The 18,244-nt window shown below is 38.6% G+C and overlaps 1 protein-coding gene across 5 annotated transcripts in view; it reads left to right on the top strand.

Moving 5' to 3' along the window:
• Nucleotides 1-18,244, top strand: part of fynb (FYN proto-oncogene, Src family tyrosine kinase b) — a 50,871-nt gene that overhangs the window by 27,169 nt on the left and 5,458 nt on the right. For 3 of the 5 annotated variants that reach the window (XM_052586275.1, XM_052586273.1, XM_052586274.1), the window contains 9 exons: nucleotides 1,369-1,634; nucleotides 4,682-4,778; nucleotides 8,158-8,256; nucleotides 9,421-9,524; nucleotides 9,814-9,963; nucleotides 12,146-12,310; nucleotides 16,229-16,408; nucleotides 17,598-17,674; nucleotides 18,053-18,206. In XM_052586275.1, the coding sequence (XP_052442235.1) occupies nucleotides 1,379-1,634; nucleotides 4,682-4,778; nucleotides 8,158-8,256; nucleotides 9,421-9,524; nucleotides 9,814-9,963; nucleotides 12,146-12,310; nucleotides 16,229-16,408; nucleotides 17,598-17,674; nucleotides 18,053-18,206 (1,282 nt within the window). In that variant the 5' untranslated portion in view covers nucleotides 1,369-1,378. Of the gene's footprint in view, nucleotides 1-1,368; nucleotides 1,635-4,681; nucleotides 4,779-8,157; nucleotides 8,257-9,420; nucleotides 9,525-9,813; nucleotides 9,964-12,145; nucleotides 12,311-12,784; nucleotides 12,941-16,228; nucleotides 16,409-17,597; nucleotides 17,675-18,052; nucleotides 18,207-18,244 lie in introns of all 5 variants that reach the window. The other 2 variants (XM_052586277.1, XM_052586276.1) reach the window with 2 other exon arrangements.

Genomic DNA, 18,244 nt, shown 5'->3' with positions numbered 1-18,244 from the left:
TGTTGTTTATGGGCATCCTTGAACTGTAAATGAGATGATGTGGGCTAAACCCCAGTTAAGACACTGGCAGCCTGCAGGTGGTTCTGCTTAAGGGCAAGAAAGGCATTACATATACATGGCAGCGGTAGACAGATTTTAAAGGTAGAGAAAGGGAGCTCCGTGGATTAGCGTAAGACATGCTCGGAGGTGTAAGAAAGTGACAGTGACGCTGCCGAGCGCTAGTCTGCAGGCTGACGCACAGCAGGGGTCCGTCTCACTCAGAAACTGAGAGGATTCACTCTTCCTCATGTTCCTGTCATAATGAGCACAAAGTGTCCCAGTGAGTTTATCTTACATCGTGTGTTTGTGAGAGACGAACAGCTCCTGTAAGAACACTGAGAGCCATGTGTTCAACCCTTTGGCACAACTATTCAAAATTCAGAATGAAGAACATTAAACGATGAAATGAGAAAACTGAAATCATTTCTGAAATCAAAACTAAAAAGTAATATATGTATATTTTTTTTTGGTTTTGGTAAATCCTGCCCTAAAAGTCGTCTTCTGTGTATTGCATCCCCTTCTCTAGTGAAAAAGAACACTTTAACATACTTTTATTACCTAATATGGAAATAATACACTGTAATATAATACATTTTTAATTTAAGTGGCCTTTAATCTTCTTTTGTCTTATCTGCAATTTTTTTTTTTTTTTTTTTTTTAATATGCTTTTAAAATTTGAAGTACTCTACAAGTGCACATTCAATAGAATTAAGCACACTTCTATTTCACAAAGATCTTGAAGTTTCCTGATGGGAGTTTATTGTCCACCGGACAGTTCAGCTGTTGTGCTGTTGATGGATCATGGGCAGAACTTCCGAGCGTGTCTTTAAATAGCTGTACTGATGAATGGAAGAACTCTCTCTCTCTCTCTCTCTCTGTCTCTCTCTCTCTCTCTCTCTCTCTCTCTCTCAAGTGGAGCTTGCTGAGACAAAACGAGAGAGTTTGTTTATCCTTCATAATAACCTTTTCATGTTAAGATAGTACTTTTATATACAGAAAGATATTAAAAAAATCTATATGCAAAAACTAATTCTGTAGCTCTCACGTTATTCTTGCACATATTTGGCGTGAGAACAAATATACATTTCCTAACTCTTTTCAGTGTGTCTTCTTATTTTTTTGTTTTTTTTTTAAATCCATGATCTTAAGCTGCTGTTAACTTTCTAAAGAAAGTCTGCTTAGTTGTGTTGAACAATTCAGCTCATCACTTGAAATCTTAATTTGAAATCTTACAATGCATTGTTTTTAGACACTTATTCATTAACTTTGCTGAAGGGTACTTGTTATTCACACGGGTAGTTTATTCCTATCTCTCTCTGTCTCTGTCAGATCGTAGAGGATGGGCTGTGCACAATGTAAGGACAAAGAGGCTGCTAAGTTAACGGAGGACCGGGACACCAGCTTGTCTCAGAGCGGAGTAGGTTATCAGTATGGTGTCGACCCCACACCACAGCCGTACCCCGGCTTCGTCCCCGGGGTCACCGCTATTCCTGACTACAACTTCCATAGCGCTGGGGTCGCTCAGGGCATGACAGTCTTTGGAGGGGTCTGCACATCCACACAGCAGGGGACGCTCCGCACACGAGGAGGCACAGGTAGACTTTCTTAAAGTCCCAACTACACAAACCTCATAACACTGTTTGATTGAGTGTCTCTTTGTTAAGCTTCTCAAACAAGCTCAGTGTTTTAGTCGTCTGTGATGACCATATCAGAGTGGACCCTTCTAACTACACACAGAGACACTGACAGAAATACATATACAGTACAGTTGGGTCATTTACTTAGGCTCATGGTCAAAAAGAGTACATGCAATAAACTTTGTCGAATCAAACAAAATATTTCTTGTTGAAGCTACTTTTTGTAATGTCTGTTTAATGCTTTACACAACAATTACTTGTTTCTTTTGTGAGTAATTTCTCAGCCAAATGTGATGTGCGATTAATTTGCGATTAATTAGATTAATTAATCACCACATCATGTAATTAATTAATTAATCGTTCACCAGCCCTAAAAAAGTTAGGTCTTTTTTTATATATTATTAAAATTTCCTCACATTAAGACGCACTTAAAGGTCCTTTGGGGACCCCAAAATATTTATTTTATATTTTTAAGAGTGTCTGGTGATATTTTTTCTTAGTTATAATAAGAAGTTGTGGTGGGACACATCAAAGAACTTGACCTTTAAAAAATAATAATAATAAAATTGTCAGTAACCATAAGCTTATCCTTGGGGGTCCTGAACTAAAAATTGAAACCAAAATTCCCTTGATCTTCTGACATATAAGAACTCAAATCTTCTCGTTTGTCTAAAAACAGCTTATATTGAAGGCAGTCTGCAAAAACGTCAGCTTGTGGAATGTGTCACTGTATGATGTAACAGTGTGGCTAAGCCCCGCCTCCACAGAAGAAGATCTGTGACATGATCGGTTAGCCCCACCCTCCAATTCTCACGTGTAGTGTTAACGAGAGAAACGCAAACGCGCAGGTCTACACTGAAATGAAATGATACAGATGCTCCAAATACATCGAGATGCTGTTCAGTGCCAAGTTTTGGTAAAACTGTTTGCGTTGCCTTCCTTTTAATCCCAGCGTTAGGAAAGAGTGATGCGTTGTGAACACACTATTGTAAAGGCCCCGGTATACTTCAAACTAATTTATTTGTCAGTTTGTTACTTTATTTTATTAGTGCTCATTTATTATATTTATATTAAATTTTAATTTATGCATTTAGCAGACGCTTTTATACAAAGCGACTTACAGTGCATTCATGCTATCAATTTTTACCAATCATGTGTTCCAGGGGAATCGAACCCCAAACCTTGCACTTGATAGAGCAGTGCTCTACCAACTGAGCTACAGGAACACTATTATATTAAATTATAATAAACTTAATAAATTGTTACACCTTTTTATATTTTATGTGATGTCATGATTTACTTTTGATAAAAACAAAGGTTGTTTGGCATTTCATTTACTTTTTACCCTTTAAATTTGCTTATTGAAAGAACAACAGAAGCAGCAGTATGGTGTAACATTTATTTCAAACACGTATTTGGTACTCTTTACTTATTCCTTTCATTCTTTTCATGGCTTTGGAAAACCTGTCTCGGATGTTTCCCTGCGGCGCTTTTTGCATAACTCTGGGTCATCGACACCAAACTTAGTTGCTATTTCTTTTAGGAATGAAATACTTTTTCTCTGGATCTTTAAAGTCTCTCCGTTAGTGATCGTACAGGTGCAGATATATCTGAGCAGCTATTTGAAACTCCTGTGTATTCATGTTGCTAGTGACTTGGAGATGTTGCTCTCTCTTGCCTGACCTCCGTTGAATGAGAAACGAACTGAATAAATAAATAAATAAAAAATTTAACGTCAAAGAAGGTGGAGTTTCAGAACACACCCACCGATTGCGTTACCGCCTTTGACCAATAGAAACTCAAAGGTGTTTAGGAGTCAAAACAAACTTACCCAGATAGTTTGCTTTGGTCTGCTGTTTCAAACTTCTGAAACTGAAAAACAAACTTCGTTTCGGTCTTATTTTGTTCGAAATGACGTTATATCCGTTCGTTCTTCGATTTCGTTTGAAGTATATCGGGGCCTTAAGTAACTGTTTTTCTTACATCATCACTACTGCTGTTTTCTGTTAAACAGATCAGTTGATATTAGTATTTATGCGTTTGTAACCTAAACCACTGCAGCGTCCATCTGTGCAGGACTCAGTCTGTCAAACATACACAGGTGTTAGTCAGTCACAGCCGTTGGTGTTTACTTCTGAGTCTACAATCCTCCACGCCTGTTCAAACAGAGCCTTCTGATGAGGGAGGTTAAAACAGGACAGAAAACTGCTTATTACTTCAAAATTACTGGGTTTTTTTTACATCATAAGGGGACCTCAGAGAACAATACAACATAAAAATACTGCCAGTTCATTACCCCTTTAAAATATTTGTCATGAGATGGCCACGATCAGTAAAGAACTTTAAAAGATGGGCTATCACTTACGATCTGCGGCTTAAATCGTCAGACTGCTAAATGTTGAATGTGAGCCCACTGAGGTTGATTGCTTCACATTCCTGTCTTGCTGAATATGTGCTTAATGACAGATCCTAGGTTTGGGATCCATCTAATGAGGGGTTTGGTTTGCTTGCGTCTCATTAATCTGGGTCTAGTATGTCATAACCAAATATCTCAAATCTTGCGAGAGTCATTTGAGGCACTGTGAAATCAAAATGACAGTAGTTAAGAAGACTTTTGTATTGCCAGACCGGATCCCACACAGCTTTGTTTATAACGTCCCGGTGGGAGAGGTGTAGCTGTCAGCTCATCCCTCTAAGATACTTTTAGAGACATCATTCTGTGCTGTGTATCCGTGTGCTGGTCTTTGTGTGTCTGGACTGGGGTGGATTGGTGCTCTTGACTCTTGAAATGGCTCCTGCAGACCCTAATTGCAGGTCTAGAATGATATTTGATCTGTCTGAAGCGTCCACAGACCAAAATGGCTTTTTCTTTCCTAGTGCTCATGCTGCACTGTTATTGTCCCTTTCCAGTATAAAAGTATGCTTTAATTTGTTCTTAATCCTGATGGTGCTGATGTGCTCTCTCTCTCTCTCTCTCTCTCTCTCTCTCTATCTCTCTCTCTCAGGTGTGACTCTGTTTGTTGCTCTCTATGACTATGAGGCCCGTACAGAAGATGATCTCAGTTTCAGGAAAGGCGAGAAATTTCAAATCATCAACAGCACGTAAGTCTAAGACTTGAAACATGAAGTGTGTTCGAAATGGAAAATTAGGTCACTCCTTATGAAATTAAACTGAATAATATCACAGCCCCGTTAAGGCTATTCAGTTCACTCGGCATCTGTATTCCTAACACCCCCATACAGCTATTTTCAGCCATGCAAGAACAGTTTCTATGCACTTGAATGGAGAAAAACAAAGTCTGTGTAACTATTTGAATAAATTGTTTCAGTTGTTTTTAAAGTCAAGGCGACTAGATTTAACCATGGTGATATTTTCATGGGAATTCGTACAATGCAATTTTTTTTTTTAATAGAAAATAACTTTTTTAACTGTAAGGTAGCACTTTTTTTCATAGCTATATTTTTCCCATTAATACATATATGAGTGGATTGTCTTTGCTTCGTACAGTCTGTACAAATAATAACAGTATGCTACATTGTTACATGCCTGATCATTAAGTATGCAAATGTTGACCAGTTATCATGTTGCAAATAAATACTGGTACTGTAGGTTAAATGGTGACCAGTAAGGTAATATGTTTGATAGAGATGTTAAAGGAAGAGAGTGTAATATGCGCACATCCAAAAAGCTTTAGGCAGGTTCTCCATCACATGGAGTTCTTCACTGACAATAAACAAAAATCTGCACTCTGCCAATACTGCTCTCAAAAAATAAGTTTATTAAAATCACAACGTTTCCACCCTAAGGTCTTCATAAAGCAAACAACGAGTGATCAGAAGAGTACATTTTATCAACATGATCTATCATCACACCTGACACAATTCATCAAACAAATTACCCAATCATACAGTAAACGAAAGTGAAAAGGGAAAAAAAAAATCTAATAAAACAACAACAACAATCAATATATACTAAATATCCCAAATCACAGTTGGAACAGTCAAGTCATCCCTCATACAGTTGAATGGCCTAAAGAACCCCATTGCCATTCATTTCAGTGCATTTAAACATAATTTTGTCTATATTTTGGTTTGGTATTTGATATTTTTGATATTTGGTTTTGGGAGTCCCCAACAACAGGTTAGCATGCATGCAAGGTCAAAATACACTTTCAGTGTCTTAAAATATGCATTTATTTTTACCTCACTTGCTCAACTATTCCCAGACGATTCGTTGATACATCTTAATGTTACATGGGATATTACATCATAATGATACATCTTTCCAAACTCCTCCTTTGCGTGACACTAATCTGTGGGGATTGGTCAGATTGATTGGATCAGGCCTGTAATGCCTGATAAAGCAGCGTTAGTGAGCGCTTTGTGTCCAAAACCAGCATTTTCATTCAGACCTACGCGAAAAAAACCAACAAGTGGGCAGGCAGTATGCTAATGTTTCATGTTGACGTCAACATGAAACGACTTGGGATTTGTTTTAATTTGGCTTTAATTTCTATTAAGTGAGTAAATTAATAATTTTAAGAGTGCTTTTTTGGCCCTCCTATATAAGACTTAAGTAGAGTACAATGGGGCTAAAGGTGCCTTTGATTTTCTTTTCTTCTAAACCAGTAGATGGCACAAAAACATGGTGTAGCACTTTCCAAAACGCTTTTCAAGATGCATGTGTATATTTGTCTGGTCCTTGACATGATCGCTTGCAGCAGCGCAAAGTTGATTCTGTGCTTACTTTTTAAAATGTTAGAGGTTTAAGTTGCAAATTAGCATTGCTAAAATTAATGCGTATACTGTTTTTTGAGACAAAGGTTTTCTTAAACAAATTCAGGTTTGTTTAAGATAATTAAAGCAACAGTTTGAAAGTAACGAAAGAATATGTATTTGGGGTAAAAAGCACAGTAATTAACATGATAATTAATACATTCACTACCCCCACCTACAATTCCTGCCGGCCCGAGACTCAAACTCACAACCTTTAGATTACGAGTCTGAATCTCTAACCATTAGGCCACGACTTCCCCTTTGTGGACATGGCATGGTTAGATTCAGATCATAAACTGTATTATGTTGGGTGTCCATCTTAGAGATAATCAACATGTTTAGAATGAACATATCATATTTAAAAACATGTAAGATATAAGTTGTTGTTACTACTGTAAAAAGGCTATATTCAATTTGTATTGGATCTTCTTCAATACTTTCAGAATCATTAATTATAAAAATGATTTAGTTTCTGTTTCTGTATTTTAAAATATATTTTTTATATTAAATATTTTAATGACTTAAAATAGTACAAACGTTGCTTGAGTGATTGTTTTGAACATTATTTTAGCTGAAGTATTTGTATCAATACAGTGTGCCTTTTACCTTGTGTGTGGACCCCTCGCCACTTCATACAGTAACGTTATGTACACAAGTGCACATTCAATACAATTAAAGTGCACTACTTTTTCTCAAGGGTTTTTTAACTTGTTTATAGGAAATTCACACTGATTCATTCTTGTTTAAATCTACACATAAAGCAGTTGTTATGAATTTCATCCGATTTTAATTTGACCTCCTTAACTTCTAAATCCTATTTGTGCGTTCCTGGAGTGTTTAACAAAAGATCGCCCTCTGCTGGTGCTAATGTAGTCTCCACTGCTCCATACAGCATGTCTTCTCAAGCTATGCTATTATTATAATAACAGTCAGTGCATTAAAGTGTGTGTGTCTGTTTGGACACAGTGATTGGGAAAGATGAGAGAAGCTTTTCTTGGAAATTATATTTAATGTAAAGAGGACAGGCTATTGGAGAAGGAAGAGATTGGTTAGTGGAGAGGGGTATTACATAAAGGGCATGTTAAAGTGAGAGTAACGCGTTATCGAATAAATGGGACATTCACAGAAGTACAGATCAGCTGCAGGCAGATTGGTTTTCCACTCTGTGTGTGTGTGTGTGTGTGTGTGTGTTGTGGATGTGGTTTTGTTTACTTGTGTTGAAAGGTTTGTAGGAGAGAGATGTGAGACAATGGCAATATGAAAATAAATGAAAATATTCAAGGAAGAGAAGAATAGTTTTCCAAAAAGCACACAATTCTACCTAAAAAGACCAGCAATCATCTCTTTCTTTCTTGGGGTGTTTCTGTTTATTAGTCCATCTAAACAAAGGAACGAAAAAAACTTTAGTGATATTGACCTTTCAGACTTCTGCACAACATCTTGTTTTTCTGTGTATGAAGAGGTAAAAGTGTGTATAGGGTGTGTTGTGTCTTACATTTTAGTGAGAACACACTGAAGACGGATGAACAAACGTATAAATGGCTGCTGGATGAATGAATGAACTGAGAGATGAATGAATCGAGGTATTGGATGAACATACGGAAGGAGAGATGCATGAACATATGCAAGTCTACGAAGACTAAACATTCTCAAGTTCTATCATGACAGTAAGACATTGAGTTTTTTCTGTCTTTGTTTGTTTCAGTGAAGGTGACTGGTGGGACGCACGTTCTCTCACTACAGGAGGAACCGGATACATTCCCAGCAATTATGTTGCCCCTGTGGACTCAATCCAGGCCGAGGAGTAAGTGTTGGACTAAGTGTGTGTGTGTGTGTGTGTGTTAATCTGAACTAACTGCCTGTGTTAAGGGTGGGGGTAAAGTGATGTAACTCTGATCACTCCTACTAAAACCCACTGACCTCTCAGCAGGATCGTGACAAACCTCGGCCCACTCTAAATGAGTCCAGATACAGTCACATACAGGGTGGCTCCTGACTGCTATTGCTAGGAAACATTTGTGTTGTTGTTTGGGACAAATTAGAAAGACTCTTCCCAAAAACTGACCCGTGTATTACCATTGCATCCAACCATATCTGAAGATGTGATACGTGAAGATATCTTACCGATGTGAATCCTCTTTAGTGAAGATGTGAAGATTCTTACTGAAATGATTGGATTTTGCCCTCTCTATTTTAAACGCATCCCGATTCTGTCGCTGTTGTGCCCAAATTAAATTGCAAACATCATTTTTTGAAGCAAGTTTTCCAGTCACTCCCCTATTTTGTTGTTTTGACAACATCTAGTCTCGTCCGTTGGCAGAGACCACCATTGTTTGGGATAAATGTTGACATGTCAGACTATGAAACTTCTTTAAACAGACTTGAAAACATTTCTTCAGGAACCCACTGTACAAATTAACACACACACACACAGATACACACACAAAAATACACCTAAACAGCTTTAAGTTTGTTTCGCTCTTAACCAATTTAAAACAGAGCAGGAACAATTTTGCGAAACATGAAACTTTTAATGGTGGTGTTTTTTTCTTTGATTTCCTAAGTTACACTACGTATAAAAGTGATGTCAGATTTTTTCCCATTTATTTTTCAAAAGCCAGACTGATGTCAGCTGCTGGCTTTCAGTCGAACATGTGTAACTTTAACCAGAAGGAGATGTGTGAGTGATGAAAGTTTGCAGATGTTTTCTGATGTTATTTGTAAAGGCCTCTCAGATTGCATGTTAACATAAACAGCTGCAAAACAACCTTTCCCAGCCATCCCTTTTTCTTTTGGTGATTAAGTGTATGTATTTTCCTGAATAAAAATGATGAATAATGTTAATATGGCACATTTTCAGAAAGAATGCATTGAGCAGATCCAAACAGTCCTGGCTTAATGAACAGTGTTAAGAAATGCAGACTTGGAAGACTGATAAAGGCCCTCTTCATCTCTGTCTGTCTCTCAGCTGGTATTTTGGAAAGTTGGGCCGAAAGGATGCAGAAAGGCAGCTTCTTTCCACAGGGAACCCACGTGGCACCTACCTGATCCGTGAGAGCGAAACCACTAAAGGTATGAAACACCACTTACTGGACCACACTGCACCAGGACTGTACTGAAAGATGTGATTCATGAAGAGCTGAATTATTCCAATTCCAGTTATGATATTCATTGAAGTCTCTTCTCCAGATTGTACTTCTTATTAAGTCATTAGCTACACAGTCTTTTTGTTGGATCTTTACAACAGTTCTAGTGGAAAACAATGGGTTGTCTGTTCTCACACACTGCAGCATTTAGTGCACATCACTACACTATTGAGCACACTTCACAGTATTACTGCTGTTCTGTGTCTGTGTGACAGGTGCCTTCTCTTTGTCTATCCGGGACTGGGACGATGTGAAGGGGGACCATGTGAAACATTACAAAATCCGTAAACTGGACAGTGGAGGATATTACATCACCACTAGAGCTCAGTTTGAGACGCTTCAACAGCTGGTCCAGCATTACATGGGTAACACACTGCTCATTTCACACATTCAATACACAGATATCTCAGTATATCTCATTTCATAGGCTGACATGCTAAATGATTGTAAGCAATTAGAGTTGGCGGCATGGTTATATCCCATAATGCCATGCACTGCTCCAGTGAGTCAGAAAACTTCATCTGAACAGCTCTCGATAGGATTTGCTTTGTCTATGCTCCAGTTAACATATCGACTGTTAATGCATCTAGAATGAGTCGTATGGATTTTGGATAGGGTGTGCACTTTGCTTCTTAAATGACCTCCCATACTGAGCCCAGAGAACAAACATACACACAGATGCTCATAATAACACATGCTCATGATGACCTTAACTGTGTATCAGCATCAGCTGCTGTGTCGATGCTGCTTGCTTTAGCTGTTGACCGTCTTCGCTTTCAGAAGCAGAGCTTTGTGTTGGTCTTTGTAATGTTCCCTGTTACAGCAGTGCATTTAAAGAAGACTCTGGTGTCTGTTTCTTCATTCGCTTCGATAGCTTGGTCCAAAACTTAAAGTGATTCCACCGCCCAGCCCTCTCCCCTGGTCTCTTGTCACGCTCTATTATTTGGCGCATCTGAATCATCTGCAGAGCTTACACACAAATGTATCTCAAACTAAGTTTAAGGTCGCTCTGAGGAACTTCAGATATCATTATAGGACTCTGTCATTGTTCGTGTTTATTCATTTTTTTTATTATAGACATATGATAGTACATCTTTTCACAGGAGGACCAGTGGCGAATTATTCACTTCGTTCAGAAACACTGATTCGTTCACCGACATGTCACTAAAAAAATTGTAATTCATCATTCAAATGAATGGAGCGGTCATGTAGTCAAACTTTGAATCAGGAGAGCTCATTTCTTTTCCTGGAGATCCACCTTCAGCTCCAACACAACTGAACCAACTAATAATGATCTTCAGGAGCACTTGATAATTACAGCCAGGTGTGTTTGATCAGGGTTGAAACTGATGTTGATGGCTGATGAGGTCTGACGAGCTCAGAGCAGATGGTACTCAGTGAATGACTCCTGAAAGGATGCATCTATTGGTGCCAAGTCTTCTGTTATCTCAGCTTTAGGGTCCAGAGTAAACAGTGCCGTGGTGTTGTGGGAAAACGCCACACATTAACCCTTTGCTAAATGTCAAAACATGCCCAACAGGCACGTCCTACATTATGGCCAGTCAATATCAGGCTCAAACTTCAAATTTAAAGGCAGATTTTTGCTCCAAAATGAAAGTTTGCAAACCCAGAAAGTTCATTTTGGTTTTAAACTATATTAATGGTCAGAACATGGTAAATACTTAAAATTTTTCCAGCCATTTTTCCTGAACAAAATAAATATCTCAATAGAACAAAAAAAATATTTCTTAGTTTGTTCATGTTCTAATGAAGGTTTGTGTTGCCTGATATTATAAATTATAAATTACATTTTATTTGATCCATAGAAATACACATTTGATATTAGCTTGCGTTAGGATGCAGATGCAAATTGATGTTTATCAAAATCAGCCACCAAATTTTTTATTACCTAATTAATTATTCAGATTTTTTTTCCATTTTATTTTTATTATTAATCATTGGTCTTCTATTGTAGCATGCATTTTGATCATGATAATCACAGTTAAAACCTCATGTATAGCACCTCAATACCATGGTAAAAATGTAGGCTGTATGCTTTCTAGGTATTTGTATGAAAAACAGTAATCAAAATACTAAAGTAAAAATGCTCCTTTAATACAAGTCTACATTAATAATGAAATTCAATAGGAATACCCACATTTCTAACACAATACCATGGTGAGTTTAGTGTTACTGGAGTAAATGTGAAGTAAATGTTGTCGATTTGTAGATTGAAAAGTATTCTGACTGTATCATTGTGCCCAGTGTTTCTCCTTGTATTAGCTGTTTCATCTGGCTTTAAACTAGTTTAAGTAATTTGTGTTTTTGGCGGAATTCAATCGTGCAGTGACACTAAGTGATTCATAAACAAGAGCAGATGCCACTGAAAGAAACGTGCAACATGGGTTCACAAGCGATACAAATTGCACACTATCTGCAGGTGTCACGCTCAAACTCTACACTGCTTTCTTCAGGTCTTCTGATGCTCGTCTTTTCTCTCTCTCTGACACTCTGTGTATCTGTTCACGTCTGTGTGCACACGCTCAGAGCGCGCAGCGGGGCTTTGCTGTCGTTTGGTCGTCCCTTGCCACAAAGGGATGCCAAGGCTCACTGACCTGTCCGTCAAAACCAAAGACGTGTGGGAGATTCCACGGGAGTCGCTGCAACTCATTAAGCGCTTAGGCAACGGCCAGTTTGGGGAGGTTTGGATGGGTATGGCTCCTCCCACAGTGCTAAGCAACAGCCAACCAGGAGTGTGTTTCCCAGAAGCATCGTTAGCCAACTACTGTATGGTCACAAGTTCCATTGAAATCTATTGTTAATTACGGAAATTTGGGACCGCAGTTGCTTTTGGGAAACGCACCCCAGAGAGGGAGATGGAGTGAGGTCAAAGTTAGGGGTTGAGTTACTTTACAAGCATCTGGATATGTAAGCTCATTTATTTATGTTCAGTATGTGCTAATAAGCTCTAACAAAAGTATTTGTGAAATTACAATTGACAAGACATCCTTCTGGCTTAAAAAACAAACAATGGACTCTTTCAATGGACGTAAATCCATTTCTGAAATATTCAGACATTGTGAAGTGACGGACCCTCTCAGGACAACATGACCACACTCCTTCTCTCTCATTGCATGTTCCCCCGTCGTCCTGCTAGTTAACCCCTTTACCCCTCCTCCTTTATAGAGAGTGCAGATGGTTTGTGCTTTAATTTAACGGGTGTGTGCATGGTCTACATCCCTGAAACGGTGGGACTTAGCCATGACTCCTGGGAAATCGTACGCGAGTCTCTGACGCTGGACAGGAAGCTGGGGGCCGGCTGTTTCGCTGATGTTTGGTGTGGTAAGACCACTCTCTGATTCCACACAGATGAAGATTTCAGAGAAGCATTTTCATCTAATCCTGTTAGTTATAAAAGATTGGTTGCTCGCCACATTCTTATGACAATCTTCTGACATCCCTCAGCCATTTCATTTCCACATTTCCAGTAACTTTTAACTTTTATTTAATTTTAATCTTGAAGAATAAATGTTTTGTTAATATTCTGTGTGAGCAGATAATACTATATTTTCGTTTGCATGTGTGAACTATTTATATTATTAACTAATTAAAGGAACACTCCACTTTTTTGGAAAATAGGCTAATTTTCCAACTCCCCTAGAGTTAAACAGTTGATTTTACCGTATTCGAATCCATTCATCCGATCTCTGGGTCTGGCGGTAGCACTTTTAGCTTAGCTTAGCATATATCATTGAATCTGATTAGACCGTTAGCATCAAGCATCCCTTAAAAATGACCAAAGAGTTTCTACATTTTTCCTATTGAAAACTTGACTCTTCTCTAGTTAATTCTGTAGTGTAATTTTCCGCTGGTATTAGTACGCGATGTTACTACAGAAGAGTCACGTTTTCAATAGGACAAATGTAGAAACTCTTTGGTAATTTTTGAGCGAGATGCTAACGGTCTAATCAGATTCAGTGATCTATGCTAAGCTAAAAGTGCTACCACCAGACCAGGAGATCGGCTGAATGGATTCGAAAATAGTAAAACGTAACTGTTTAAATCTAGGGCAATTGGAAAATTAACCTATTTCCAAAAAAAAAAAAAAAATGGAGTATTCCTTTTATGAATTAGTTAGAGGGATTTTAGAGGGAAGTTTTTTGGTTTTAAATCTTCATTTTTGCCAGAAACCCATTTCTTTTGATCTAAACCATGCACAAGGATTAGATGAACATGTAAACCTGTCATTGCTGATGTAAAGTTTTTTCACAGGAACAAACCTTCCTCGAGGGACAGACTAGAGCTAATTTCTGCACACACATTTTTTCAAGTACTGATTTGTTTTAATAAGTATTGTAAAAGCTTTAGTGATTCTTCTACATGTGGTTACCATTCCAGTGAATGGAGGTAAGAAAAAGGACGGTAAGTATCAAGTTGAGTCATTGGTGTTCATCATGACTAATCGCCCAGGAGAGTGTTTCTTCTGTTCCACATCTCTATTAATCACAAGCAGTCTTGTTCAAGATAAGTGTGGTTGTGTGCTCATCTCTCACTTTCTCACTCACTTCCCTGTAGATCTGCATCCAAAAACATCACCTGAATCTGCCTATTATAATTATTGCCTTTAGGACACTGCTGATATTTCACTTTTAATGAAAAGAGGCACACAGATTTCACAGAAAACCAGGTACCACATCAGATGTAACCGTTTGAGTACCACCTCGTCATTGCCTGCAAGTAAACATGAGATGATGTTCGTAACATTTTCTTCTGTAATCTGAAGTTTTCCAAGTTGGATAAAAAGATATTCAGTGGACAGAAGAATGTAAAGCACTTTAATTATTATACGAACTAATCTTCGCCTGCCATTAGTCAGATTGTCCAGCCCAAAACTCTTGTCGCTGGTTGAGCCATGTGGCAGAGTTCTGGCTTGGTTGGGATCCTCGGATGTCTCTTTTAAAGGGGGGGGTGAAATGCTTGTTTTTACTCAATATCCTGTTAATCTTGAGTACCTATAGAGTAGTACTGCATCCTTCATATCTCCAAAAAGTCTTTAGTTTTATTATATTCATAAGAGAAAGATAGTCTGTACTGATTTTTCCCGGAAAAACACGAGCACCTGGAGGCGTGACGTGTGGTTGGAGCTAAAGAATCACGAGCGCCAGTAGGCTTTTGCGTTGAGAGCGTTTGGAAGCTGTGACATTATCGTGAGGACAAAACGATCCAAAACAAACCATGGCTAACAGTCAGATTCAGCGTATATTTATGATCCAGAATCAGATCCCGAGGCTGAAATTTAACAAGAGCAGCATCAGCAACGACGTCTTTTTGTGGTATGTACTGAAACTGTATATATTTGCTTAGCGGTTTTGGAAAATGACTAAGTTCCACTTTATGTCGTCTTTTTTTTTTTAAGCTGTACATGTGGAAAGTGCAGTTTGATGACAACATCGCATGTTGTTTACTTGATGTGCTTACGCGCCGATAGCTAAGTTAACAACACAGAGATATTTGAAGCAGTTTTACTCACCGCCTGCGGTTCCAACACACGATCGTGACCCTTGAAACAAAAACACTTGCACAACTCCGTTGATGATCTGTAAAAATAAACTCCATCCACTGGTCCCTTAATGCTGTTTCTTTTCTTTTTAATGCTGTTTCTTTTTTGGTAATCTGTGCAGGGTTGTCTTGTCCTGGCAACCAAAAACACACTCCTTTTGTGACAATTCGGGCTCTCGCTCTGATCAGTGAAGTCTGTTGTGCTCTCAGTGCTCTGCTATACGGGAGCGCGCGCTCTTCCGGCAGAAGTGCCCTTAGGACCCATATAAGGAAATTCCGCTCCATCTAACGTCACACAGAGCCATACTCGAAAAAAACTTTCCGAAACTTATGACAAACCAGAAGGAGTATTTTTGGAACAAAAATACTCCTTCAAACGTACAACTTAATTTTTGAAACTTTGTCCATGTTTAGCATGGGAATCCAACTCTTTAACAGTGTAAAAAACTCAGTATGCATGAAATAGCATTTCACCCCCCCCCCCCTTAATAATCTAGGATTCCAGAAGGTATTTTAATACCCAATAAGTTACGAACTTCAAATTGTCAAAATATCCACCATTGCAGTGTCCTTTAAAGGCAAGCAGATTCCAGTGCTGTGGAGGTTTTTTTATTTAAAAATTTATATCTGCTGAAATTTCCTACTATATCCAGCAGAAAAACAGCCACAAATCACAAGTACAATGTAGATCACACACACAAAAAAATTAGTTGCAATGTAAAAATATCTATGTATACTAAAAATAACATACTTAAGATTGCATAAGAAGCCATGCAGTCAAGCACACTTTTAACAAATTGCATTCAGCACAAATTTGCATTGATCTGCACAATTCCTAATTTAAGAGGGCTAAAACCATATAGAAAGTGAATAGAAATAAACAATGCTTTAAATGGGCACAATTCATTCATAGTGAATTCCCCATCAGTGTACTTGTGTGATAATGGCTGCTTTAATCGCAAATTAATTTTGCATGAACTTTTTTTGGTGTGCATGAAAGTCATTTTGTGGCATGTTCCTCTTGGAGCTTTGTGCATTGCCTTTGACTCTCTGCTGTGTGGTTTCTGTCAGGCACATGGAATGGCAACACTAAAGTGGCTGTGAAGACCCTCAAGCCGGGAACCATGTCTCCAGAGTCCTTCCTGGAGGAAGCGCAGATCATGAAGAAATTACGGCATGATAAACTAGTGCAGCTCTACGCCGTCGTTTCTGAGGAGCCCATCTACATCGTCACTGAGTACATGGGAAAAGGTCAGCCGTCGTTCTCATTGTAAAAGTGAAGAGTGGGTTAACTTGAGGACAGACATAGAATGTATCTATTTTAGCAACACTGATGGGTTTTGTAGGCCTGACTGAATGAGAAAAAATCCAATTGAAGATAAATAGGGATTGAAGGTTGATGTTCTAACCTTAAATTGAATTTGAAGAGCAGTAATGGAGGGAGCAGACATTTAACCTAATACTGCTAGAAAACCTAATGGACATTTGATGGAAAAATTCCTGAACTCCACACATACTGTATAAAGTGACGTGACATTCAGCCAAGTATGGTGACCCATACTCAGAATTCGTGCTCTGCATTTAACCCATCCGAAAATGCACACACACAGAGCAGTGAACACACACACACACTGTGAACACACACCCGGAGCAGTGGGCAGTCATTTATGCTGCGGCGCCCGGGAGCAGTTGGGGGTTCGATGCCTTGCTCAAGGGCACCTCAGTCGTGGTATTGAAGGTGGAGAGAGAGCTGTACATGCACTCCCCCCACCCACAATTCCTGCCGGCCCGAGACTAGAACCCCCAACTTTTCGATTGGGAGTCCAACCCTCTAACCATTAAGCCACGACTTCCCTAAGTTCCGTATGTTATTCGCCAATGAAAAATAAATTAAAACAAGGCCATAATCCACCCTCTCTTAGAAGTAACAATATTATAAGTAAAACAGTAGTCCCCAAACATTTAAATCAATGTCCATTTATTTAAATGTGTTTTTGTTTGTTTTGTTTATAGTGCATTAAAACCTGGACAAAGTTCAAAGTAAATTTTCTAATCAGTGTACTTGGCTGTTTTAAATATGAATTAATTTTGCATACACTTTATTGAAGATTACGCAGGTACACTCTTAAAGATAAAGGTGCTTAAAAGGTTCTTCACAGCGATGCAATAGAAATAACATTTTGGTCCACAAAGAACAATTCAGTCAAAGGTTCTTTACAGATCGATCTTTTTCTTACCTTTTATAACCTGAAAAACCTTCTTCTGGAGAACAGAAAGGTTCTCCCAGATTCTTCATGGAACCATTTAGCCAAAAAAAGGGTTTTCTATGGAATCGTGAAGCACCTTTATTTTAAGGAGTGTATGTGTGTACACATGCTTATATAGTAGCAGCATGTTCCTTGTTTTGCTGAAGCTAACATGTGCATGTTCTACGTTTTAGGAAGTCTTCTAGATTTTCTGAAGGGTGAGGAGGGACGGGCACTCAAGCTGCCCAACCTCGTCGACATGGCTGCCCAGGTACAGCCACTTCATTTAAACCTGATCTACTGTGGTCCCAAAAAATATTTAGATACTACAGCCACACTTAAAAAACAGCAAGCAACCATTTATTTCAAAGACAGATAATAATAGGTATGGGACTTAAAATAGTTTTTGGTTGCCACTGTAAATCAATGATGTAACAAATAAAGGATGAAATAACCCTGCTTTAATCACTCCGTCTGAAAAGAATGATGTGTATGAAGTTATATTATATTGTTTTATTATATGTAGGTACCCTATAATGCTGCGTCAGCACTGTAACACACATAATGCAATATTTCTTAGTTTGACCTCACGTAACGTCAGCACTAGGCTTCGCTCAGCAGATTTCAGAGTAAGTGTTTGTGTTTTCAGGTGGCTGGAGGTATGGCCTACATCGAGCGAATGAACTACATTCACAGAGATTTGCGCTCTGCTAACATTCTGGTTGGCGATAGCCTGGCTTGCAAGATCGCTGACTTTGGCCTGGCCAGACTCATTGAGGACAATGAGTACACTGCCCGACAGGGTAAGAAACACACCATCTGGACACATACATGTATGTAT

Source organism: Carassius gibelio, chromosome B20 (genome assembly GCF_023724105.1).
Source record: "Carassius gibelio isolate Cgi1373 ecotype wild population from Czech Republic chromosome B20, carGib1.2-hapl.c, whole genome shotgun sequence".
Lineage (NCBI taxonomy): Eukaryota > Metazoa > Chordata > Actinopteri > Cypriniformes > Cyprinidae > Carassius > Carassius gibelio.
This window is presented reverse-complemented; position numbering and strand designations above follow the sequence as displayed.